A 27,377-nucleotide genomic window follows, 5' to 3' on the forward strand; every position below is an offset into this window, starting at 1 on the left:
GAGCAAAGCTGACACCAGCCAGGGGAGCTGCACGACAGTTGTTTGAAAGGTCAAGACTGCAGAATGAGGTCTTGGACATGTAAAATAATGTCTGACTCAAGATGTGTGTGTATTACAATGGCATCAAACAATATTTCCTTGTTGTGACTCAGTAACCTTGCAGAGTGGCAGGGAGCTTCACAAAACGAGAACAAGCAAAACAGATACGGCGTCTGTTTTTTCACAAATAACAAATAGATGACAAATAGATACCTCGCCTCTGTACATTTATATTGTATACAAATTCCTTGTATAACTGTGAGTTGAACCCCCTGAACTGCAGGGGGGCGGTGTCCCATGTTAGTAGTAGCCTAGGTGGGTGTGTAGACAGCGTCACATGACGCTGGGTCTAGCTACTGTCATGCTGGTATAAATCAACCTCCATATATTTCGTCAGTCCTTTCTCCACGCAAAGCTGCTGTGTCTTTAAGTCCAGGCTACAAAGTAGCTTCGACTTACTCTTCAGTCATGGCTGGTATGTAAAATTACGATGTTATGCTTCGATACTTTGTAGACGTTTTGACGAGAGAGTAGCGGTCAGATATTCAGTGTAGTTATCTGCATGCGCAAAACTGTTGATTCATTCTGTGTACTATGCAAGCATCAGCTTTGATAGTTTCCAAGTGACTGTAGCAGAAGTCTGAGTAAGCGAGTTCAAATATAACGTTACAAACATTAAGCCTACGGCTGTTTTAAAGAGCAGGACGTAAGAATGAAAAAATAACAATGTGTCATTATTTATTTATCGGTAGCCAGCTGTATTATGGAATGATACAACCTGCAGTGCATATCTGTGAGTCGGTGTCCTGTTCTGAATCTCTGTCAGTTTCTGGGTTTAGTAATATCGGTACTGCAGCAGCCTCCTTGACTGAGAAAGCAGGGGTTTCTGGACAGGACTGGCAGTAATCTGTAACCATTCCTCTGTCTTGTGTTTAGCTGTCTTTGACACTTCCCCTAATGCCTTTTTGTACACGAAGCAAACAGTCCACAAGTTTACACCGTTGCAAGTGCTGAGGCTAATGGCGACAACATGGAGTAGCCAGCCATGTCAGCAACATGATCACTATATCTGACAGCCAGACAAGAGAGATGAGAGATTGTGTAACTTGCTTGTCATTTGACTGCCGAGTTTCCAATCTTTTTCATATTAAGGAAAAGCAAATGGATAAGTATTAGTCCAAAGACCCCCCAGGTGATATGATATTGTCCTATGAACCCCCATCTAAGAAGATTTTGGTTGGTCTATGCTGTAGCTGGGCAGATCAGAAGTCAGTCTTACATTCTCTCCTGGTGTTAACCTATAATGAATGAAATAACACTATCCCTCATTTTGTTGGGGACCCTTTGAAACCCCTGGGGTTCCTGGACCCTGTTCCTGTGAGCTGGTCTATGTCATGATTCCCCACTACTTCATTTCCACTTTTACTTGTGGTGTAAGTTGTTGGGACCAGTGAGAAATCCTCATAGCTGAGGTGGAAGGGGGCGTGTACAGCCTGGTTATGCAATTAGAGCGAACTGTGAATTCACTGAGCCTGGGCTGTGGCTGAAATAATAACCCTCTGTTTCCAACTTTATTTACCATGCATCTGATGCACGAATATTACAGCGTTGTTTCTAGCAGCCAATTGAAATGGGGGCGTGAGAGCGAAAAGAGGGTGGGGTGTTGTGTGTACAGTTGGAGAGTGTAAAGACGGAGAGACACAGGACAACTTTTCCTGGCAGCAACAGTGCCCTCGGAGTTGACCCAGCATTATTGCTCGAAACACGTAGGAACTTGATGCCCGTAAACATTTTAATAGAAATTTCACCCAGTGTCTTGCTTTCTTTGCAGTAGCTGGGAGCATTGCCTATTTACACTGCACCAAGAAACTGTCAAGTATATTATCACCCTGTAAAGCTTCAGTCCTTGCTTACTTACTAATGGTTTGGTTTGTAGGGATAATTATCTAGCTGCTTGGAAATGTGCTGTGTACTGCTGATATTGATAGTACAGTACTAAGGGGAGTATTATACAACCCAAATGGGATTAATATTGGCCCATAGGCTGTGGTCACACAACCTCCCCAGCTGCCATGCTGACTTCATCATCTCGATTTATATGTCTTCTCACAAGCAAGTCATTGTTCTGAGACAAGACTTGGCAGGTACCTGACAGATTTTCCTCTCTGGCATGAGAGGTGGTGGTACAGAGTAGGCACCACACTGCAAATAAAAAAAAAAACATCTCAACAAGACATTTCAGACTTTTACTGGGTACTAGAAGACTCTTAAAACAAGTGAAAAGTCTTCCAGTCGGGTCGGATTATATCACTGAAGAAATGTGTCTTCTTAAAAAAATTTGAAATGACAATATCTTGGTGTGATCTGCCTTGAGATGTTGCCACTTATGGAAAAATTCTCACCCCATTGTCAGATGTTTTCACTTGTTTCTGACAGCTTATTAAAGGAAAGACTCACCCTAAACACATAAACACTGTTTAAAAAAAAATAATAAAAAACTGCTATTGGTGTTGTTTTTTGGTACTTTTTGTACTTTTATTATTCCTGCAGATAACTGGCCAAATGTAGACTCAAGATATTTCCAGCAGCTACAATGGAGTTTAATAGCAGAAAATTATTCAACTATATAAAAACTATACTAACTATACTAAGTATTGCTATTGTTCTCTCCATCTACACATACTTAATGCAACAAGTTGAGGCACGTTCTATGGGAATTGTTGAAAGGCTTTTTGTGAAATGCCTGAAATCATGAAATAAAGTGGAAGTAGGCGAGGCAGGTTGAGGGAGATTTGTACACCAAAAAGTAAATTGCAACACTTTATCACAAAATAATTATGGAACGCACTGAATCATCGCAAATTGATGAGCTATATAACAGTGAAAGAGTATCCAAGGGTGTAATATGTTTCTAAACTAAATCATCAATGTGTTTCTTTCCTCCACAGACCAGGCTTTTGTGACATTGGCTACCAACGACAACTATGCTAGGGGAGCCATGGTTTTGGGCAAGTCCCTGCGCAACCACAATACATCCAGGAAGCTGGTGGCACTCATTGGTCCCCATGTGTCCGATCCCTGCCAGTAAGAAACCTTACCTCCCAACAGCAGCACAACACTTCTGAATCACACCCAATGGCATTCCTGTCTTGCCTTGTTTCCAAATAAGACTATTCATGGCTATTCATGCCTGAGTGTTGTGAACCATCAGGTCTGTGCTGAAGAGGATCTATGACGAGGTGAGGGTGGTGGATGTGCTGGACAGCGGTGACACGGCTCACCTGGCTATGATGAAGAGGCCTGACTTGGGCGTCACCTTCACCAAACTCCACTGCTGGACCCTCACACATTACTCCAAATGTGTCTTCATGGATGCAGACACACTGGTGAGAAGATGGGATGGTTTTACAGTTATTTCTCTTCATTTGACTGAGCATGCTACCAGAAAATACTCAAGAGGCTGTACCTTTTGTTGCACTGTGCCTTCACCAGTTACATAATGCATATTGATCACCGTGGGTGTGTGTGTGTGTGTGTCTGTGTGTTTGTCTGTTTTGTATTTGTTGGTGTCTGCATCCTAGGTGGTTTCAAATATAGATGAGCTGTTTGACAGAGAAGAATTGTCAGCTGCTCCGGACCCTGGCTGGCCTGACTGCTTCAACTCCGGTGTGTTTGTATTTCGTCCTTCTTTGGAGACTTATGGCAAACTTCTTCAGTTTTGCACAGAACACGGCAGCTTTGATGGTAAGCCAAGAGAGATATATTTCACAGATTTTTCTCATATTCTGTCAGTGCCTGTTATTGATGCTTCACTCAACTCTATGTACCCATTACAAACTGTACCTTACCATTGCTATCGTATGAAAATCCTATGTCAACTGCAAGTTTAGGTTGTATCAAAATACAATTTTCACAGCTCACTGCTACAAGAATGAGGATTTAATATGTCTAGCTTTGCAAATACTTGTGGTGTTTACCATTTGGTTGAGTTTGGATGCTAGCAGTCCTTTTCAGTCATATTCAAACATGTAGAGTTTGACCATGACCTTTGAGTTCTTGGTAAAATGATTTAAAACCATGCTTGTTTATCCTCCCTCCTAAGTAAGGCCTTTATCGACCTCAGTGCCCGGACACAAGGCTCTCCTGTCAGACCATCCAGCCCTACTGAGTTATTCTCAGGGGCTGGATGGGGTGGGGTGGAGGTTAAATTTGAGAGGCCTCGTTTTGCACAGGCTACTGGTTGACATTCAACAACTCTTCCCCCTGAGACACAAGTGAATTGTGGTCTTCATTTTGGCTCCTTGTACAGAACAACTCTACTCAAAGTGGCTGCTGGGAGAATCGGTAGTGTGTACTTGGGTGGGGTGCTGTGGTTTTGAATGTACGTGCTCCACCTGACAGCTGCTTTGTTTTTGTTTTTTTTTAGCATTGCGTAAAACAGCTGGAATCCTAACACTCCAATCAACCACTACCATTTTTTTCAAATGTTCCTAAGGTGTCTGGTAAACATTTTACCATGACAAAAAGCTCATTCATGGAAAGCTTTCTCCATATCCTTTTAAACACTTGGACACCCTAAAGTATACAGTTACATCACTCGAGTTGAGCTTCACATAACTTTTGGAATAACTATGTACACTGTTGTACAATGTTACATTTGACTAGCATTCAGCTAGCAGCTTTCAGCTAATAGCAAAGGTAAAACAAGCCAGAATTTGAAATTGAGATTTGCTCTCTTGTGAATGATTGGCATGTATTTTGACAGTACATTCTACGTTACATTTATTGATAGGATTCACAGTCTTATCTCTATTATCTGTCTGTCATTGTCCTGCTTACTCCAAACTGTACATTAACAGCAGGGCCACTCTCTGAAAGAGAGTAAGTGGCATATGTAACCAATAGTGGGCTCCAGATTGAGGTGCTGGAGAAAACCAGTTCATGTAAAATTTGTGATTCTTTATATCCGATCTCTGTAAACTTCCCATTTCATTTTAAGCTGCACTGAAGCTCCTAACAATTGCCTTCTTGTATCCCCTCAACTATTTTCACCTCTACTTCTAAATCATAGTCTTTGTCAGGGTGCTGCAACCTCAAGCAATGTTGCAGTAAACAAAGAAAACAACTGTTGGGTTAAAAAAAAATCTTACTTAGGGCCCCCAAAAGCTGGGGCTTCTCCTTGTTAGTGGCAGTGAACCCTTTAACAGGAAATTACAATAGAGCTGTCCTCCTTTCTGATATGGTAAAAGAGATTCCACCATGGAAAGTTCAGTGGAAAAACCAATTAGTCCGCTTAATAGTGGCTCATGCTTTGAAGTGCAGACTCATTCTGGCTGCCACAAGTGCCTGTTGGCAACAATTTGGTGTGTCTGCCATCACAATAGCTGGAGCACAGACAAAAGACAGTACTGTCTTTTCGTTTTTTCAGTAAAGAATACTCTTTGTCAATGAAAATGCATCTAATTAGTGATTTTGAGATATATTTTTACATCCAGTATTTTAATGTGATGCCAGCTTCTGTATCCCCCCAGAATTACTGTATGTTTGAATGACACATTGATTGCCTGGTGGTATGCTAATGGGTAAAGCCGTCTTATTTATAGCCATGGATGGTCTTTTCATGTGCACTAGGGTATGAGTTGAAGTCCCTTTGACCTTTTAGCAGTTCTGTTCTGCTCTACCATGAGGAATACATGATGTACGCGTGCTAACTAATGTACACCTAGCTTTCTCTCTGCAGACCACGGACAATATCAATAAAATTGTTGAAAGAAAGAGAATTATTTGTGTGTGTGGACCCAGAGGCTGTATCTCCGGTTCTGAGGCTCCAGTGTTGTCTGCTGCCAAAACAAACTGGCACGGTTAGATGCACATTCTTGCTGAGCTATGCTCATCCCCTCAAAATGAAGATGCTCGGTCCCATATTAAGTTTGAAAGCCTCAGGGGAGTTTCTGGGTTCAGACAAACAGCAGTTATGGGCGTTATTTTAAACTGCAGCAGGCTGTGGATTCACAGACTGTACAGTCCTGTGCTTTGTAAGAAGTACATGTGAAAGTTAAAGGCCAAGATCTAATCATCTATTGTGCCAGTGTCATATGACTTTCCATATGGCTACTAGATGAAGTAATTCAGCATGGTCAGTAAATTAACTTGTCATGTTTTGCCTGTCTTCAAAAATCTGTGTTCTGGTTTAAAACGGATTGGATTAAGTTGATTAATTCCTGATTTACAAGAAGTTACAATGAAGATGTCCACTGAAAGAAGACATTCATTTTTGACAAGGCTAGATTCAGATCTGATTAACTGAGTAATTAAGTGTGCGTGTGTGTGTGTGTTTTGTATGAGAGTGACCTGAAGGAGGCAGCAGTTAGTTCTTAGATGGTTCATTATTATATTTGTTGTGAAGTACTGACAGATAAGATCAAAGTCAAAGTCTTGCTTTTGATGTGTAACTATCAACCTGCCACACCCAGACCATGTGCAAGTGAGGAATTGCAATGTAGCTCTATTGACTGATGGGGTGAGACCAAAGTGTGGAAGATGAGAGTAGGCTACACAATAGAGGAATCAAATGTACATTGTCATTTACTAACAGGCTATGATACTGCATCCTCCTAAAAAGTTCATAGTGTTGCTGAGCAGATTTTGGATTTGGGCTGTGCATGTTAGAGTCCAGTGTGCAAACGGCAGGCAATCAGTCTTTGTCAAATATCATCTGAGTGAATCCTCACCGCTGTGGCGGATTAGCCACGATAGCCCAGACTTGCTATTTATACTCCTGGGGCTCGCTACAACACACACGATCTTTGACGTGCCACCAGTGGAACGCAAGGGTCTCCGCACAAATGCAAACAGGCTAGATGTGTTCTGTACATCGTGTCTCCTGCTACAAATGTCTCCGGTGATCCCTTGCCTACCGTGTGCACTTTGCAGAGAGGGGAACTTGCTGTTTAGAGCAGCCAGTGACTTGTAGTGAGATACTTGCATTTCAAATGAGCATAGCCTTTTGTAAAGTAAGCAGATCCGGTTCTCTGTTCAGAATGTGTGAGAACATTGTTGTAATGGCTTGTCTGGGCTGATCTCATCAGATTGCTGACTAATGTAGACCAGTGTCAGCGGAAAGACTAATTAATCTGGCAGTCACAGGTGTAGAGATCAGTTGACTGCCACTCTCACTCAGCTTTTCCTCTTTCAGTAAAGCTATCCACCCAGAAACTAAACCTGTCAAAACATTTTGTGAGTTTAGTGTGTTTTCATGCATACATCTGGTTTCTCACTACTGCTAGATGTGATCTCATAAAACTACAAGCTTCATTTCAGCCCATATGTCTGATTTAACTGATCTAGACTTTGAACACATTAAGTCAGGTGTGCTATCTCTTATGTGGATCATGATTGTAGATCTTCCTGCATAAACGCTGATTGTGGTTTGGGGGGGGGGGGATCAGACTACAGGAAGATGGTTATGCCACTGTACATTTTGTACAGTGGCGTACATTTACCACATAAAATCTGACTTTTGAAGTTTTGAACTAACTTAGTAATGCATACTGATTTTTTTTTTTTTCTTTTCTTTTCTTTTGCAGGGGGAGACCAAGGGGTTTTGAATGGCTTCTTCAGTAACTGGGCAACAGCTGACATATCGAAACACCTCCCCTTCATCTACAACCTCAGCAGCATAGCCATCTATACTTACCTTCCAGCATTCAAGCAGTAAGTACATCTATAAAATATGCATAAAAGAAGCTTCTCTCAACGCCATTTAATTTGGTCTGTTTTTCACTATCTATTATGCTTTATTGTACACCTCAAAGAGACTTTTTACTATAGCACTTGTGATTCTGTCAGTATAGCTGAAATCTTAGGTATGGGATGCAAAGCCAAGGTGTAAGCGGATCCGCGGTCACATGAAAGTCTAGTCATGCCGTGACATGACATCAGGTTACCGGTGAGGTGAGCAGCGAGATCCCAGTAGCTGGAGCGGTGCTCTGCTGGAGCGTCCCCCACCAGGCCTCAGCTTTGGGTTGGATATCCACCCTGGGCTCCCAACAGCTGATACCAAACCCCAAAATAGAACAGTTTATTTAAAGACCTTTATGCTTTCCACCAGGGCCACCGGGACTGGTTATTGTGCACTCAGCCTTAGCCCCCCCCCTCCCCTTCTCTCTCCCCTTCTCTCTCTCTACCTCCACACCCCACCCTTTACAGACCTATCATAAGCTCTTGTGTTTGAGGGTTAAAATCGATTAATGGCATTTCCTTGTCACCATATCAAACTACATACCAGAGATGACATGCATGTATTTACTTGTTTCTATTTGCCAGCTCACAGTTCTGGAATACACAACACACCCCAGAGTGCTAGACACAGACATTTGGTTGATTTGTGTACACATGCAAAATGCCCATACTAAGAAATGCATATCTGTAGGGCTTGGCTGGCTAATTCTCAGCATGATGGCAGTGTAATTGGCGATGGCCTGATGACAATGTAAATCCTTAATTGTATTCAAAGCTGTTTTGATGTCATTAGCCCATTGTAGAATGAAAGCCATCTTGAGCAGAGGGCCTATTCACACTTCTTCCTATACAGATTTAGTCTCAGATTTGGTTCTCAGTTATGTTTTTTTGAAGGCTGATTACCAATATTGTGTGCCAATATTCAGTTTCTTTAAATTTGACCATTCTTATTTCTGTTTCCCACATAATTTGATAGTTGTCAGGGTGGAAACGCCCCTGACACTGAAGCAGGATGACCCACCTTACCTATTACCCTGATATATCAGTCTAGCACTAGGCTCAGTACGTGTTGCCTCCAATAAATCACATGAATAACAATATAGAATTTGTTGGAGCAGTACATACCAAATAGGAGACTAATATCAATTCAAAAAGTGATCCTGATAAAGCATCCAAAACCAGTTTACTTGTTTAAATTCTAACCTGCATTCACTTTGTTACTCTTTTCAGATATGGTAGCAATGCCAAGGTGGTCCATTTCCTGGGGAAGACCAAGCCATGGAGCTACACATTTGACCCCAAAGCCAAACAGATCAGAGGAGATGTGCAGGAGGCAGCCACACATCCCACCTTCCTCCTGGACTGGTGGACCCTGTACTCCAGCACTGTGGTGCCCATGCTGCAGGAGCACTACGGAGACCAGCCTTTCCACTCTGGATGTGTGGAGGTGAATAAACAACACATTTGTTTTCTCGGACCTGTAACCCTGCGTTCACTGTGCGAGCAACCTTATTGATTGGTCGCCCTATTCTGACGGATTGTGGGCAGTGCGAGAGGCTCCTATTGCATCCATGTAGTCTGGTGCAGCTACAAAATTTTGAACAGTCAAATTGTGTATTTTTTGCTCCCATTTAATTCCAAATGGCATAGAACTGTGGAGACGTATTCAGTCGGTAAAGCTAATCCATCACAGTGAATGAGAAGCCAGCAATCGCATTTTGAAAAGTTGCATCACAACGCTAATATCAGGCAGTAGGCCTAAACTTTGTCATTTTGAAAGAAGTTCCATTCAACATAAAACATTGAACTAGTAGCTAACCCTTTAACCCAGGACGTCTCGTTTACATGGTACGTGCCTTAGGCCACTGAGCCACCAGGACGCCCCTGAAAGCTAACTATTGTTGAAATCATATGAAACTAAATCTCACTGGTAGGGAAACAAGGAAACGCAGAAATCTGATTGGGTGTTGACAGTCGATGCTGTCAACAAGCTTGTTGACAGTCCACAGAGTTTCTCTGGTGCCTCAGCTCCATAGGAAATGAATTTCTGTGACTTGTTGATCGTGTTGCTCGCAGTGTGAACGTGGGTAAGATGCGAGGAATTGTGCTGTTTCCTTGTAGGCACATCTACTCTCTTGTCACTTAAGTGTTTTTTGTGTTTTGAGTCTTGATGATGTACCTTGTCTAATTGTCTTCCTATTCGTCTTATAATGTTCCAGTTCAGTGACATGGTCTTTTTTGAGACTGGACAGGTATGGATTAGAGGATTTCGTTGTAATAGGCTTAATAACAGTTTGTCAGCGCCTTGTTTACCACTGTTGCTGCTCTTAGTTGAATTCCATCAGAGCTTTTTGCCATGGCTCTGTGTTGGCTGGTGGTAAATAGTTTGGAGTAGCATCAGTGTGTTAATGCTGCCTTAGGATCATTGCTTCAAATGGCAATGATCGTTTTCTAAACAGTCCATGTCTCCTGTCACATTTCCTTCATTGGCTTTTTTTCCTGCTCTTTGTTTTACTATTGTGCATCTTTTTTCTTTTCTGTTCAGGAGGGAATCTACTCTTCACATGCACAAGCGGCCATGCCCCACTTGTCTTCAGAAGAACGGAAGCAGAAATGGGAGCAAGGACAGGCAGACTACATGGGAATGGACTCATTTGAAAATATCCAGAGAAAGCTTGATTCTTTTCTCAAATAAATATGGAATGAAGCGGAACATCAAAAGACCAATTGCAGTTTAACAAACTAGCTGCACAGGTCTTTCAAAAACATACTGTAATACAAGTTTAGTCTTTCCTTCCCACCTATTTCTCAACTACAAACTGGTTGAGCCTCTCCCTTCACCACCACTACCCACTCCTAACTCCAAAGACAAGGCTGTTTAAATGGGAAATGTAGCCACAATACTGTAAACAGCTTCAATCATCTATGCAAGTCTGTCACCATCCAGTTAAGCCTGTCACTAGCACCTGTTGTGCTACAGTGAAGAAGGCCAGGCCAAACATGATTATAACATGAAAATAATATTATTTTTGTACTCTCATTAAACACTGTGCCAAATTCATTTATTTTTTGCACGTCAATGCCCTTTTTGTAAATGGAATGGAAACATATCCAAGAGTTCTTTGAACCGGGCCTCCTACGTCTGAGTGAGTGTTGCATAGCACTTACATGTGTATTGTCTTTTTCCTTTTTTTTACTTTTCAGTCAGTAGAGAATAAAGTAGCATTTTAACAATATTTTGAATTTAAACATTTTCATTCAGTTCTCAGAACTTGATTTCTTTTTCTTTTGAAATGAAACTAAAAGCCTCTGTTTACAACACCTTTGTTTAGATTGAAGGCCACTTAATATGGTTCCTGTTTCTTTTAACCAGGATGGGTCTTCAGTCGGCCTTATACACTAGCCACCTCAGTGCCTGTTAGACTCTTTAAAGTCTCCTGCTCTCTGTCATCCTGTCCTATCTATTCTTGACTAGCACTTCTTTCTACTGTCCTTGCAATAAGGTGATTAGCTGTTTAGCTCACCGCTGTTGTACTTGACCCAGATGTTGCCTGTACCACAGAACCTTTCACCTGGAAAAAATAAAACATTAAAATTATTGGATTGACTGATGTGTTTTTCTTGAACATTTACAAGTCCTTAGTAGTGCTGATAATACTGGAGTAAGCTATATCTCCATTTGTTGTTTGTGTGTAAGATTGGGGTGTAATGACTTTAGGGTGTAAATTTGCTTGTAACAGCATAAATCATCTAGGCTGCTTGACTAGAGGCATTATGAAGTGCATTGATACATTTGGCACAGGCCTATCTCAGCATAGCCAGGAATTAATTTCACAACAGTTTGTAATTCTTTGCTAAGATGGTTGGCAACAGATGCTGTCATTGGAGGAGATAGATCTGCTCTCTTATATCTTGACAAAATAATGTGTCCAAACACCCAGTGGGGGTTATCCGTAACCTAATACAGACTTGCATGATGCTGTTGCATGCAGTATTGCTTTATATTAGTTTTCCCTCATCATAATGCATTCAACCCAGTAGGAATTTCTAGAGCAGTATTTTCTTGGGAAAGCTGTGGAAGTGGTGTGCCACTGCCATCCTGTGGTCACAGCCTGTGGAGCTGAATCATTGTTACTGGTTGTAACTGCACCCTAAATAAACGACTCCAAACGACGTACCACGCTGTTTTCCTCTTCGCACTCGGGCCATTGCAGTAGAATTATTGTGTATTGCTGTACTATAAGACACTGTTTATTTACCTTACCTGTCTTCCTCGCAAAATAAGGTATTCATGTTTAAAGATGAAGTTAATCAGCTTCAAGCCGACATGCCGAAAGTAACCCAGATGATCCCCAAAATACAGTGCATACAGAAAGTGTACAGGCGAAGCAGGAGGTGTCACACAATGAGGCTTTATATTAACCCCCACTCCCTGTGCGCTTGCTTACACAGCTGCATCAAGTTTGCTAGGGTTAGCTACAGCAGGACAGGAAGTAAATCGATTTTGCCTTCAGAAAGTGTAAACTTTGTTACATATTTATGAGACACTATCCCATAATTATGACTTAGCATCTCATAATTATGAAATAGTATCTCAAAAATATGACTTAGCATCTCATAATTATGACTTAGCATCTCATAATTATGAGATAGTAAGTCATACTATTGAGAAACAATTCTCACTTGATGAACAGGTGGCGGAAATGGGCTTCCATAGCATCACGGTGGGAACCCTGCAAAATATTCAGTAGAAACATGAAACTCTAGCCATTACATGTTTTTTGCAAAATCCTTTTAAGCGCATACTGCATACAGTAATAGCCATATAGCCATGCAAGATGCTAGATACCCAAGGCTGATAAAAATATAGAAATTCTCGAAAACCCTACTTGGAAGGGTGTGTACTGTCTGCAGTCTAGTTATCTGGTTAGAGTTTGACAATTGCTTTTTAGATTTGTGATAGGTATTCTATGAAAAGGGCAATTGCCAACAACAGCATTTTTATTTTAATTTATGAAAGATTCCTTCTTAAATGCATTCTTTATTTTCGCTTCTGTATGTTCAAAACAATGATGAAACACGTTCAATTATTAAAAAAAAAAAAAAAAAAAAAAAAAAAAGGTTTTATTTTGAAGTTGTGACCGGAAGCCAATAAAACTAATTCTAGAGTGCTTGACACTGGTGGTTTAAACCGTTGAAACGGTCCTATGGGTTTACATTGAAGGCAGGGAGAGGGCAAACTACCACTTCAAAAAATAAAATGAAAAAACAAAGAGAATAACAGAATATTCCATTCTCCTGTCCTCCTATTACAGATTTATCAGCATCAAAAAACATTGTCTTCCATTAACTCCATTAACATATTCCTCAAAATCAGGGAGTAGAAAGCTGGCCTTATTATATATTAATTTAATTATTTTTTTATTATATTTTTTTATCATGTTCTATATACATATCTGCCAGAGAAGGGGGTTCTCTGTGCATTATGTGGGTGAAGAGAGCGGTAGCGTAGTAAGAGCAAGAGAGCCGGTTTTGTCTAGTCTAGTCAAGAAAGGGTTGAGAGTTGCACAACATGTCTTGTGGCTGCATTGCATTCTGGTCCATTGAGGCTACCGTCAGTGGAGAAATTGACAGTCTTTCTCACATGCGGTAGGTAGCCTATTGCAAAGTTAATATACCCATCTGTATCAAACTTTGACAATATGTTAAGACTTCTTTAGAGCTGCATTACATTAGTAAATTGTTTTTGACCAAAATGTGTGGAACCATGTGGAGATGAAACAACGAAATAGACACCTGCATAAGAGAGATTGTCTCTGAGGGACGTACTGCTGGCTGAGACACTGAATGCTCAATAAACAACAGGTGAGCCTATAACAGTACCTACAGCCGCCACGGGAAGGTGCTTATACCAAGAAACAAAACCACACAAAACACACCTCTCCACACAAAGTCTGTGCTCTGTCTCCGTCAACTTGCCGCACCGTAAACGCATATTAGCTCACTGCTAACCTAACTTTAGCAGCCTAATCCAGCGGTCATGGCTATATACACGCCACAATATCATGATCGATATACCATTCCCACCTAGAAGTCAAGCGCACTTTCTGCATCACGAAGCAGGCAGACTGGGCAAAATAAATAAACGATATGACTCACCATCAGAAGACTTGCCGCGGTTGATCGCGACATTTCTCCCGGTGGGAATGTCGCGATTCGGGTTAGATAATGCCGGCTGAAAGCAGCTTGGTTTTGTGTTTTGTTTTTGTCTTGGGTTTGTGTCCGTGCACCTCGTTTGAAGAGCCTGAAGAATTTGTTGGAGCCCTTGGTGGAAGTGGACTCCTTCTCCTCCTCCTTCTCTTTCTTTTCCTTCTTCTTCTTTCCCTTGCGGGCCAGTCTCTTCAGCCAGCTGCGCTTCTTTTTCTCACTGACCTTCTCCTCCAGTTCAGCTATCCTGTTCAGCATGCTGCTCTCTCTCTCTCTGCCCACTCTTTTGCTTGTCTTCCAAGGCAAACTGGAGCTTAGTCTGGGCCATCATTACATCAAACTTCTCCTTCAACCACTGTATAGTTTCCCCACCAGCCGATCAGTACGCTTCCGTTCGGTTGCGATCCCGTTGTGTTCATCGCTTTGCTCCTTTTGCTTCCCACAGTCTTTCTGAGAAAGTTCAAGTTGAAGTTCAAGGTACAGAATCTTCTCCTCGTTTTTGTCAGCAGGTAGGGTGTTCAGACTCTTCTGTCTTTGGAGCATTTCATTTAACTCCTCAATTTCAGGAGGAAGACTGCTTAACTTCAAAGGCCTTGATCTTGTTGCCCTGCTGCTCTGAATCAGTTCTGGCTGTCTGCAGCTGCAACTGGAGCTCAGCAATGGTTTTCTCTGCAACCAGGTTCTGTTTGCAGAGGGCTTCCTGCTCCATCTCTAAGGCCTTGAACTTGGAGGCCTGCTCTGCCACATTTTGGGCCGTCTGCAGCTGGAGCTCCAACTGCAGAATCCTGTCCTATCTGGATCTGGGCCTGGACCTGATCTTGGGTCTGGATCTGGGTCTGATCCTGGGTCTGGATCTGGGTCTGATCCTGGGTCTGGATCTGGACCTGATCCTGGGTCTGGATCTGGGTCTGGATCTGGGTCTGGGTCTGGGTCTGGACCTGATACTGGGGCTGGACCCCAGTCTTCCCCAGGTTCTCCAGGTAGCCTCTATGCCCTACTCCTCTGTGGGCGAAGCTTCCCATGGCATCATATTGCCATATCTTCTCCTTAACCCCCCTGCCTTCTCTCCACTCATCTCTTGGTCTTGTATGTAGAGCTGCAACGATTCATCGATTAATCGATTAGTTGTCAACTATTAAATTAATCGCCAACTATTTTGATAATCAATTAATCAGTTTGAGTAATTTTTTAAGAAAAATAAGTCAAAATTCTCTGATTCCAGCTTCTTAAGTGTGAATATTTTCTGGTTTCTTTGCTCCTCTATGACAGTAAACTGAATATCTTTGGGTTGTGGACAAAATTTGAGAACGTCATCTTGGGCTTTGGGAAACACTGATTGCCATTTTTCACCATTTTCTGACATTTTATAGACCAAACAACTAATCGATTATTCAAGAAAATAATCGACAATGAAAATAATCGTTAGTTGCAGCCCTACTTGTATGTGTCGCCTCCATGGTGCCAAGTGCTCACATGCTTCTGTGGGCTGGAGCAAGCATTGGATCCACTTGTAATTCCACCCGGCATACGCCGAAACAGGCCCGGGTAGGCGGAGTCGGCACTATTGGCTGAGATACTGAACGGAGTAAAGGCTCAATTATGCTCAATGTTAAATACGGATACGGATACGGACGGAGCCTTCTTTCCATACTCTGCGTTCATTTCGTCTGTATTTGTGCACGTTTTCTGAAAGCTTACGGATACGGACGAAACGGAGCAGTACCACCACAGTACCACCGGAAATCGTGGGAGCAGTGATGTAGCCAATAGTTCAAGCGAGACCAGCGAGACACGACGAAGACATGTTGTTTGTTGTTCACAACAAACATGGCGACGGTGGACAGAAACTTTTGACTCTCTACTGCCCTCTAGTGGATGTATTGCTTAACATCCATGCCAACGTAAAGGACGCATGGAAGTATGTGGGCAGTGACGGTTACATTGTTTAAAACGGACGTATTTGTTTTCATACGTAAAGGGAGCATAAATGAGCCTTTAGAAGGAGAACCAGACAAAACACAAGCAGACTGAGGATTCACGTTTTCTCCTGCAAGTTGTGATTTAGCTTTTAACGCGTTCCTATCCTTATGCCAACTGTGCAGCTAGCTACTGAAATAATGCTGCATTCCATTGTACTCAGAACTCGAAGAAAAACGACTTCAAACAAGGAAAAGTACAAAGGAACGGTCGTTCAAGTCGGAATTCCCAGTCGGAAACACAGACAAAATTATTTCCGCCCGAGTTGTCCGACACAGCTGACGTCACAGCATCAATCTGTAGTCTGATTTTACTTCATATGTAGTTTTTGTGTTATGAAAACCTGTTGTAACAACTTTTTAGTTTCCATTTGTAACGTAATTCAGTTGACTTGTGCTTCATTAGTAGATAGAAGTCTTTGCTGTATGAACTCGCCTGCTAACATAACTAGAGCTGTCAGATAGCTGCCTTTAACGTTAATGGTTAAAGGCTGTTGCGTCCATGTTTTCCCGAGAAGACGCACTGGAACGCATTTAGATCGGAGGTTGGTAGTTCTGACTTGGAACTACCGACCTCCAAGTCAGAACTACCAACCTCCGACTTCCAGTGGAATGGAACGTGACGCACCGCCGCCGGGTGCGTTTTGCACTTGATTTTACCGGCTAACTCCACCTACGCCGCCTACGTCAGGCCCACATAACAAGTGCAGTCATTTTATTTCATTGAGTTCTGATGTCACAGTGCTTCTTGCACAATGCCGGCTAGGACGATTCCAGAACTACTACACAGTTTAAAAAAAAAACAGATTATTGCTGGGTTATTTTATCTACCCAAACGCTGGTTTCAGCCTGTTGGGTCATTTTTCTGGGTTATTTCCATGGAGTTGGGTAGTTTTGTGGCTGCCTCAGTGACACTTGAAACATTGCAGACAAGACCGCCCCTCCCCCTGTCTTCACGTCTCTACCCAGCTGCAGGTCATTACAACCCAGCTGCTGACTTATCTGCAAAAAAATTGTCAACAAGCGGTCTGTTGGACTCCTCTTCTGCAAGGAAGCAGTCCTCGTCTTCCTTGTGCACATCAGGGGCAAAAGTTAAAGGTTTGTATCCACTTTTTACCCAAGTCACCTACAGCCAAAAGGGGATCATTATAGGGTAATTTTTTCATGACATCGGCATATGTGTGCTAGTATGTTCAATGACACTCACATTTTAAGTGTTATATGAAACTGGGAAAGCAGACTGCTAACTTGCTTTTTAACTTTATCTTTACATTAGGAGAGATGAAGACGTCAGGATGGACAGAGTGCTTAATTGGTCCAGACAATTAGGACCTACTCCCAAAGGCAAGCCAAGCCGCCTGCTGAGAAAGGGATGTCTGACCTCTAGTGGAGGATTTTGTGTGGGATGACAGCTGCAAACAGATAGGCTACAGTATCTGACACAAAGGGATCCTGGCATTGGGGTGGGTCAGTGGGATGAGGACTAGACTGCTTCTTTGGAAAAGTCTGAGTCTGTGAGTGTCTCAATGAATGGGTAGGGAACGATGGCTTCATTTCAACTAAAACAACCAAGATGAATGATTTTCATCATGTAACCACAGCTATGCTGCTGTCTGGATTTTCCGTTTGTGATTGACACGGAAATGTTTGTTTTGCTGTAAAACATTAAACTCAGATGTATCACTTATCGAGTGCATGGAAGACTGATAAATTATCATGAGCAGCCAAAGTTTTCTACAGAAAACTACACCCAGTTCTGTTTTAACATGCACAAGCTTTGTCTTTGTCTTTAAGAATTTCACCATGAAATAGCCATCTGAATAAAGGCTTTTAAACTTTTTGCCAGAAGAGTGCCTTGGACCTTTCTTCTATTTTGAACTTTTCTACAGAAAACCCGAATCATGGCGTTTCAAACGAGTGTGAAAATAAATTTAAAAAAAATCTTTTTTTTTTTTATCAACGAGTTTGTTAATATAATACTTCCATGGTTTGAACGCGTCCAATTTGTTATTTTTATATGACTTGAACGGTATTTTCAAATAGAAGTTCGTATTTACCAATTTCCCAAGTTGCCTGAATGCATCATATCTTTGGTATTGATACAGGGGGCGTGACCCCACGATGATGTAGAGAGCAGCGCCAGGAAAGTAAACACACCATTTCGTCAAGATGGCCCCGCTCTCCTTGTTCCGAGTGGCACTCCTGGTGTCATTTTCAGTATTTCTGACTGTAGTGTTGGGGTTTGGACTACCTGCGTTACTAAACGTCGTGGCGAGGCTTTGTGGGTTTCCGGAGACGAGTGTAACCGAGTGCATAGTTGTGCTGTATTTAGTTTTTGTGGTGTATGTTGCGACGCCTCGGATCCCCAGAGGACTGGTCGAGGTAACGTTACAGTATCGACTAACTGTTATCTGCGTTACGAAAAGAAACTGTTATAATCCTCTTACAAATTTTAGAAGGACACAGCAACATTTTCACAGATACTATGGGTGAAACATTATAGCAGAGAAAATCCTACAATGATGCTATGAGATACAAAGTCCACTAAGGCGACTACTCACTATTGAGTAATATAGGAATATTACAGTGACTCTTCCTTTGGGCTGTCTGTACAGAGGAGTGAGCATGCGCTGTTGTGCAAATTCCTATCTTAATCAATGTAGCCTATGTGTTTACAGTAGGCTACATTGATTAAGATAGGTAGCCTACAACTGTAAACATGATGTGTATACTCTATATAAATAACGGATATAGCCTACTTTATTTAAGGTTTCTGTAATTTATCCTGTGCAATATTTCTTAAGATGCACTTTATTGATCCCCTAGGGGAAAATTCGGCAATAAATTATTATTTCAATGTATGTAGTATTAAATAATACTAGTATTAAATTAAATAATACACTGCATTGCTTGGTGTTAACCTTTTCCATAATCCTCTTGTATTCTCAATATATTTCTGTTAGCAAAATTATATTTGGGAAAAAATAGGCTATACCTACTGTCTTCTCTCCCCCTCTCTAGGTGAAGGGAAAATCTGTATTCATTACAGGTTGTGATAGTGGATTTGGTCATGCACTTGCCAAACATCTGCACAAGCTGGGCTTCACAGTCTTTGCTGGATGTCTTCTGAAGGTACAGATGAAACGTGTCTGCTCATTTAGCTTAACCATGATCAGCAGCTTAGTGGTAGTTGAAGCTTATATGCTAGTTTCTTAAATTCCTAGAAAGAGAGGCTGCTGTACTTTGAAAACATGCAACTACCAATCCAAAATGACACACCTCCAGTCAAATCAAGTCATAACGAGATTTTGACATTCCCAGTAAGCTACATCTAAATAGTGATGCTTTGAGCAATGTATATTTTTGCTATGCATTTTGAAAGTCTTTTTTTTTTTTTTTCATATTGCTTTTGAGCAAAGTTGGGGCATTTCATGTTAATGTGATGACAGTTAATGTGAGTATCACTGATGAGAAGTGTCATCCTCGCAGGATAAAGGCGGAGAGGGTGCAAAGGAGCTGGAGGAATTTCATTCAGATCGCATGAAGGTAGTCCAGCTGGATGTGTGCAGTGAGGAGCAGGTGAACCAGGCTGTGGAATATGTCAAAGACAACATGGAGGATGCAGAGAGAGGTAAATCAGCACCTACCTCCACTAACTTGGCTAAAAACAAATTTTGGGAAATTTGAAATTTTGGAAACTTAAAAACTTCAGTCTAAGGTGAGAGTTTCTGTAAAATGTCTTTGGTTCTTTGAATTCTAACTCCTTTCAGCCGGTGGTGCTTTGAATCACACACTTTATCCGCTGTGACACTCTCCCACTGTTGTCCCAGGTCTTTGGGCTGTGGTGAACAATGCCGGCGTGTCGACGTTTGGAGAAGTGGAGTTCACTTCCATGGACACCTACAAGCAGGTGTCAGAGGTCAATCTGTGGGGCACCATCAGGGTCACCAAAGCCGTCCTGCCCTTAATCCGCAAGGCCAAAGGTCAGCAGCTGGAAAATCACAAACTGCACATTATCACTGTGACATTTAAACATGATTTACTAAATTAAAGCAGAACAGCAGTGCCAAATTGCAAGAAGCTTAAAGGGATACATTTTGGATTTTACTTGGATATTTTTCTTCACCAGACCTGCATCACATTTGTTCCCCAGGTTCTCTAAAACGGCTTATAAGCCTTGTTAGCATTCCTTACTGAAAACAAGGGGTGCAGCTAACCCATTAGTCATGTCCCTTGGTTTCAGTGAGGAAAGTAAACAAGCCATTTCTAGGAAACTGAAGGAAAAATGTAAGGCCTTGTATCCGTGATGTGATAACCGTTTGGTGAAGAAAAATAACTAGGTCAAATTTGAAAAGTCACTTTAACTAAAGGCTCATAATACAGAGCATTAGAAATGAGTTCAGGTCATGATGATAGAATATGTTTTAATGTAGTGCAAAAAATTGGCTTTCTTTGGGGTGCACTACTTTTAGCAAGTTTCTAATGAGTGACTTATCAAGCGACAACAGTGCAGTTAAATCATTCACTTGGCTTAGTGAAGCTCCAGGGAATGTCTCTGTGAACAATGTCTCTAAAGACTGCTTGGACCTACATATGGACCTGCATGCCTAGCAGGCTTGGATTTAGAGGCTTAACCAAAAGCCCTTGCTTGGGCTTGACGTTATTTTTGCATGGTGATGCTGTGTTAAACTGCAAATCATCGTATAGACATCATACAACATGTCTATTTTAGAGAGGGGGATCCTTGCATTATCTGTGGCACCAGAGTATAAAACCCGAGTACATTTCTGATACCTCATGTCTCTATTTGCAGGCCGTGTGGTGAACCTGGCCAGTATGTACGGGAGGATGGGCAACGCCTTGCGCTCACCTTACTGCGTATCCAAATACGGCGTGGAAGCCTTCTCCGACTGCCTGCGCTATGAGATGAAGGCCTGGGGAGTAAAAGTCTCCATCGTCGAGCCGGGGAACTTCATCGTGGCCACGGGCATCCTGACCCGCGACATCGTGGCCAACACGGCCAACAAGCTGTGGAACGAGGCCCCCGCCACCGTGAAGGAGGACTACGGGAAAACCCACTTTGAGCAGCACATGGCTCTAATGCGCTCCTACTGCAACAGCGGACAGAGGGACATGATGCCTGTTTTAGATGACATCACAGACGCCATCGTGTCCAAGCGGCCCTACACGCGATACAACCCCACCGAGCCTCACTGGTGGATCAGAGTGCAGCTGATGACCCACCTGCCCGCCGCCATATCTGACCGCCTCTACTTCTGAAACAGAGCCTGCTCCTGTACTAGCTCCACCCCTCCAATCAAAGACCCCCACTCCCCACAGTTAGCAGCATGTTTTCCAACTATCCTCCACTACACAGATCTACAGACTGCTACATATTCCTCAACACTTGAAATCGCTCACTGATCAAGCCTTAAAACTTAATGTTTTTTTGTAAACTGTTAAGTAAATTATTGCACTTTGCTTGTTGTATGTCTGATGAGAACCGAGAAACTTTTTATCTATTCACAAATATCACATGATAAGTAGTAGATAAGTAGTATAACTACTTTGTGTTGGATATCAGCAGGGCTATGATATGCCTGTAACCACAAACAATGCATAGTTGCAATGGTATAATGTTGAAAAAAAGATCTTCGTCCCCTTTCAGCATCTTGGTGAGATTTTCCCCTCTGATAGAGATATTTAACTGTTGGCCTTATGGGAAACTCGGGGGTCCCACTGGCACCAGGACCAAAGCTGGTAAAGCTCAAGAGAAGGCTCCTGCTGTTCTGTTGTAGCTTATGCCGGAACAAGCCAAGGTCAGCTACTGTAAGACCATGGTGAGATTTGGCTAGACTCGCCCCAAGGTTATGTAATGAAAACACAAGCCCGCTTTGTCTCACATGCTCCATGAGATCCTACGTGCTACTTTTGTAGTGAGGTTGTTTGGTGTGATTCATGGGCATGCTTTTCTTTTCTCCTCTTTGGTGTAAATAAGTCTTTTGTGTGTGTGGAAAGATGTGAATGAATAGACCATTGCTATATTTTGAAAATATTACAATCACAATGGCCTTTTTAAAGGGTGATTTGAAATAAAGTGACGTGATTGTTGTTTTAAAGGCCTCATTTGAGATATCTCAGCTTGGGCGGTGCCATTAAATGTACTGATACAACCGGCCACCAGGTGGTGTACAAGCATCACACAACACTGTTGAAAGAAACCGGTTAACATCCATCACTGCTCTGTTCCTAAGCATTCATTCTCTGCTGTCTACCAGATAAGCTTAATGTCCCAATTTAAGCATTATAATCACATTCAAGTTCAATCAAACCTGCATGCCTAAACTTACACAAAATCACCCAATTTTCAGATATTTAGGACTTGCACACAATCACAAATACATAACCAAAGCATAACTGCAGATACAAATTAAGATCGTTATGTGATTGTATATATGTCACTATGTTGGTATACAATAGAAAATCTAGGCCTAATCTTTATCAAAGATATTTTTTTGCTAATTTATGCATTTTATAATGGCAGTAATATACTGAATTCAAGACAAATAAAATAGTACTGGCATCACAAATGTTCAGTTTGCACTGATTATTCAAGAATAAATGGGATTCTTTTATCTCTTTGACACTAGATAAAAACACAGTACAGGCAGTATCGTTTTTATGTGGTTTATTACTTCCTTTGAACAGTCTAATAAACTCTTCTAAATTATTACACATGAAGATGATTTCCCCTCCATAAAACAGTATTAAGAGCATTACATTAATTTTCACAGCACGGCCTTTATCATTCCACTGTCTGTATCCGCTTTCTTCTCTCTCCCTCGTACAGAAAAAGCTTTGTGAGACAAAGAACACCATAGAAAACATGGAAGCAGCACAAAAGCACCAAGTTAACATGGATCAGTTGTTTTGAATATTATCAAGAAATTAATCTATACTGAAGATGAATTCATGCTCCTTAAGCAGTCAAAGATACTTCTGACTGCATTATAATTTCTGCATGAAAAAGAGTTTGCTCAACAATTTCCTGATAATATTTTCTACAACTGATCTCAATGTCTTTTTTAAGCAGATTTAAAACCATTTCTGTACAGCTGTAAGGCTCTGCTCATGCAGCCTCCATTGGTGTAAAATGAAAAAAGATCCCAGTTTATAACAATATCTATGCAGGGAGATAGTTCTGTATTTGAATATCAATTAAAACATTTAAGTATTGAGGAACTTTTTACATATTTAAGTGGCTAAACTGCAAAAGTGAATGTCTTACACTAGCCTTATATGAAATACATATAGACATAAACAATCTATTTCCTTGGAAACCATGAGCATTTCTTCACAACCAACAATGTGTGATACCGTTACTGAGGTGCTCATACATGAGATTCAGGTCATGATTACATCACACCTGGGGTTATGATCTGAATGAACACCAGCACATATTTTATACATTTAGGCATTCACTGTTCACTTAAGAAGTCATACTTGATGAAATCGACTATAGTAAGGTCACTTGATACTACACACAATGGCATCTAATGGGCATTTTGTGAGAGAGAAAAAGAAAAATTACAGACACTGACATTTTCAGCCAAAGGACTCTACATGGAACCAAACCGAACACTCCATAAGGAAATACTAATCTGAATAAGGATGTTTTCGGAAGCCGGGGTGTGAGGACATCACCCCAACACATCGTTCACTAATCAGACTCAGCTGATGCACATGCAAAGCTTTAACCAAATAGCACACTGCAGTGACAAGAGAAGGGGGAAGCACTACTAACAAGATGAAATAAGGGACACTAAACCTTTGGTTGACAGTAAGCTGTGAAGGCACATTAAAATGTCCTGGTAAATCCAATCCAAACTGGGGCATAATGCGTTGGCGTCTCTCACTCTAATGCTGGAGAATATTGCAGATGCTATAGAATTGGAAGCCAAGGGTGAGCATTTCATAATAGTTGATTTCTACCTGAGTAGTTACTGTAAACTACTGTAGATCCACCCTCTGTCTCACTTATTTGCAAAGTGGCAGCAGCATGACACCCATACTGCAACCAGGGTTGGGGTGTAAAAAACAACAATGTAACAGAATTCCTGTGACCCAATTACAAACAGTAATTAATCTAGTGACTTAAAAAATATAATCAGATGGAAAGAAAATTGGCTATTAGTGGATTACTCAGAATGAGGAAAAAACATTTTCATAGTGAGATTATAGAGAAGCATCTTACACCTCTTGAAATAATGGTTGCGTTCAAATTGGTCTGTAAATTTAAATAAAGCCTCTTAAACTTCCTCTTCTCCTAATTAACTGAAATAATTCAAACCATGATAATGAGTAATCCACTGAATTACATTTGATCACTTTTGAGCAGGTAATCAGAAATCTGTTACATATTAAGTTTTTAAGGTCAGCATTCCCAATCCTGGTTGCAACCTGACGAAAATCTCTTACTGGTGGCTCCGACTAAAAGTCCTCAACTTGGAATGTTGTTTTTCATCAACTATTAGGTATCACATACTTAATTTATGAGTTTGATTTATAGATGTAAAGTTAGGAGTTTGCAGTTTTTAATCGTAAATCAGTTTTTCTGTTTTCATCAAATGCTCCAAAACACAAAAACATATACAGCTGTCACAGTCCTTTCATCTCTGTCAATCAGATGGGGAATGGAGAAAAAAAAACATGTTTTGTGTTCTTTGTGGCAGGTCTAACTTGCTTGGATTACAAACCGGACCTCAAAGTCCCTCCCAAAATACTCCATTTACAAACTATTATTTTCTTCCACCATGATGTATCAGCATTGGCCTCCGTTCCTTTCCCCACCCGTATGATTGGGATTGGTATTCCAGATACTGTAGCCAGTGGAATAGATTCTCCAAGTCTCCTCCCTGGATCTCAACTCGCTGCTTTTGTTTTTTAGGGTCATTTTTCCATTCCTCCTCTCTGCAATCCCTCCTCCTCACTGTGCTCGGGTCCAACTCGCCACAGCTGGAGAACTCATCATTGCGGCGTCATGATCGTCCCCCTGAGCCCACTGGAGCAGCTCTCTGCCACTGCTGCTGCTGCAGCTTGACTGTAGCTGCTGGATGCTAGCTGCCCCTCACATTCAGACTCTAGTTCAAACACTACTTGGTCCATTTTCACTCAACAAATTACCTTCCTTTAGACACATTTTCCGTAACTGAAAATAGAAACTGCTTTCTATTGAAAATATTTTAACGATATGATATTCTAACCGGACGTTGACCATGAACTAAACCTTTACCTACCTCTTGACAAACTAACTGGAACACTTTCTGCACTAAAAATCAAAAGCTTGCATATGGAGATGTTACAGTATTAGTAATACTACATGAGGCACAAATAACATAAACTTGACACATGATGGGCAAGAAAGAAATATCAAAGGCAAATACCAAACCATGAGAGGCATTCCACCAAGTTGCATTTCTTTCACCGGTACTGATCAAAAACACTCTTAGTTGTATGCCAAAAAACACACAAGGAATTGTTTTCTGAAAATCCTTTGTGCCTGCGGGAGGAAGAGGGCGTTTCCTAGCTTGATGTATGCAATCGGACAAACACGACCCCGGGGTGACCCCTTCCTCCTCCATTCCCTCCCATGATCACTAATTCAGCAGCAGTGACATAATCTGTGGACTGCCTGGACAGGCCCCTCCGTCTCCCTGCCCGCTCCTGACACTCGGGTGTCGTGGAGCTGCGCTGCTCTCAGCCCCCCCCCCCTTCCTTATCTCCAGAGAGACGTCCCCTCAGGCAATACTGGGAGGATGCATCAGCTGTCAGTCACACTCCAGCAGGAGACCGAGGAAGGGAAGAGGAGGCGGAGGAGGAGGAGGAGGGGGGGTCGGCACTGAGAAAGTCTCCAGACTCGGAGAACAAAAAAAAAAAAAAAAGGGTTCAGCTCTCTTCGCATAACCTCCAGAGACCTGGGTAAATTCCTATCCACCATTTGGACTGCCAATCTCTCGCTCTGCCATTTCTTGGGAGATACAGTGAGAGTGTGATGATATTGAGCTCTCTGTTCTGTTATCGTACAGACACACACACACACACACACACACATATACGCACGCACAGTCATGGGATTTTTATGAGAGGGGGTGAGCACCGCATTCTGTGCTGCCTCAGCTTTGTAACATTCAAATGATATGGACACAGCGATGTGCGAGACGAGCAGATGTGTTGTACAAAAAGGAGAAATAGTTAAATGTCTGGTTTTAACCATGCACAGGCAGAGGAATCCTCCAAATCTCTCCTGCAGACACTGAATCTTCGAAAAGCAGACACACAGTGTGATATTCCAATCTCCATAACCGTGATAGAAGCCTAACAGAATTGTATCAATAAATATACTTTGGTCACTTAATTATTTTTATTCATGATTAGCAGTTAGCAAAAGCTGTGGATTAGTGTGTCCACAACGTAGCATTCCATGAAGAACGAGTTAAGACAGACAACACAAAAATGAGTTGAAATGTAGAACTCTAGGCTAGATTCTGGATTTGCAAACCATCATCCGAAAATGCCTCATATTGGTGGCTGTTGTGTACTGGATAGAGTTAAAAATCACATTTTAAAAAGAAACTGTTAAAAAGATTATATATTATCAACAAAAAAAAAAAAAAGAAAACTAAATGTAGATCTAATAGATGTCAAGGTGGAAATACATGGCATTGCCTATGACCTAAACACATCTGGATATTTTATAATAGTCGACCAAGAGGTCTACAGTCTACTCTCAGGGGTCAATAGTCTTTTTATCTCCCTCCTCCATTCCTCTGTGTCTCTCCCATACGTTTCCCCTCTCTCCTCTTGGAATGCTCACAAATTGGGCATTTAAGTCCTGATGATGTGTTAAGTCTTCAGGCTTTGAGTTTGAATGTTAGTGTGTGTTCTGGTGTAGCATCATCAGTGAATGTTTGTATGGATGCAGTTAAGAATGTGTGTTTGTCTGCGTGTATGTGTGTGTGTTGTCTGTGTGTGTGTGTGTGTGTGTGTGTGTGTGTGCGTGTGAGTGAGTGAGTGAGATCAGGAGGCGGCCAGGGCCTTGATCAGGTACAGTTTGTCTCCCTGCTCACTGGTGAAGATGGGGGCCTTTTTGTAGTGTTCAACAAGCTCCTCCATAGAGTTGAACTTGCGCTGTCCAATGCAGTAAAGGTTTTCCTTCAGCTGCACTTTGAAATGCTTGTTCTTGCTCTGCGCTTTCAGGGAGATGGAGAAGTCATTTGGCTATGAAAAGAAAGGGAGAGACAGGGTTACCATTAGTATTCAAATAGAGCTTCAAAGTGTTATGTCTGCTGAGCAATCTTTAGAGCGACCGTATGAAATAGACAGCATATCAAATCAATAACTAAGTGGGAGATATAT

The 27,377-nt window shown here is 41.7% G+C and overlaps 3 protein-coding genes across 5 annotated transcripts in view; 2 read left to right on the top strand and 1 right to left on the bottom strand.

Annotated features, from left to right (window-relative positions):
- Window positions 1-450: 450 nt before the first annotated feature.
- Window positions 451-11,393, top strand: gyg1b (glycogenin 1b). The gene is made up of 7 exons (XM_071527562.1): window positions 451-514; window positions 2,988-3,123; window positions 3,251-3,425; window positions 3,621-3,783; window positions 7,626-7,752; window positions 9,010-9,226; window positions 10,325-11,393. Exons 1-7 carry the CDS (start codon window positions 508-510, stop codon window positions 10,472-10,474), a joined length of 975 nt encoding a protein of 324 aa, XP_071383663.1. The 5' UTR covers window positions 451-507; the 3' UTR covers window positions 10,475-11,393.
- Window positions 11,394-18,131: 6,738 nt separating this feature from the next.
- bdh1 (3-hydroxybutyrate dehydrogenase, type 1) lies at window positions 18,132-22,369 on the top strand. The gene is made up of 5 exons (XM_071527598.1): window positions 18,132-18,344; window positions 18,984-19,094; window positions 19,452-19,593; window positions 19,793-19,945; window positions 20,776-22,369. The coding sequence occupies exons 1-5, from the start codon at window positions 18,132-18,134 to the stop codon at window positions 21,240-21,242; spliced, it is 1,086 nt and encodes a 361-aa protein (XP_071383699.1). The 3' UTR covers window positions 21,243-22,369.
- Window positions 22,370-22,641: 272 nt separating this feature from the next.
- nck1b (NCK adaptor protein 1b) overlaps window positions 22,642-27,377 on the bottom strand; it is a 29,532-nt gene continuing 24,796 nt past the window's right edge. For all 3 annotated transcript variants that reach the window (XM_071527600.1, XM_071527601.1, XM_071527602.1), the window contains one exon: window positions 22,642-27,239. In XM_071527600.1, coding sequence (XP_071383701.1) covers window positions 27,039-27,239 — 201 coding nt within the window. In that variant the 3' untranslated portion in view covers window positions 22,642-27,038. The remainder of the gene's footprint in view (window positions 27,240-27,377) is intronic.

The sequence above is a fragment of the Centroberyx affinis genome, unplaced genomic scaffold, assembly GCF_046629955.1.
Source record: "Centroberyx affinis isolate AG114_WGS23_722 - 3 ecotype Tasmania unplaced genomic scaffold, CSIRO-AGI_Caff_v1 ptg001546l_1, whole genome shotgun sequence".
In the NCBI taxonomy this organism is placed as follows: Eukaryota; Metazoa; Chordata; class Actinopteri; order Beryciformes; family Berycidae; genus Centroberyx; species Centroberyx affinis.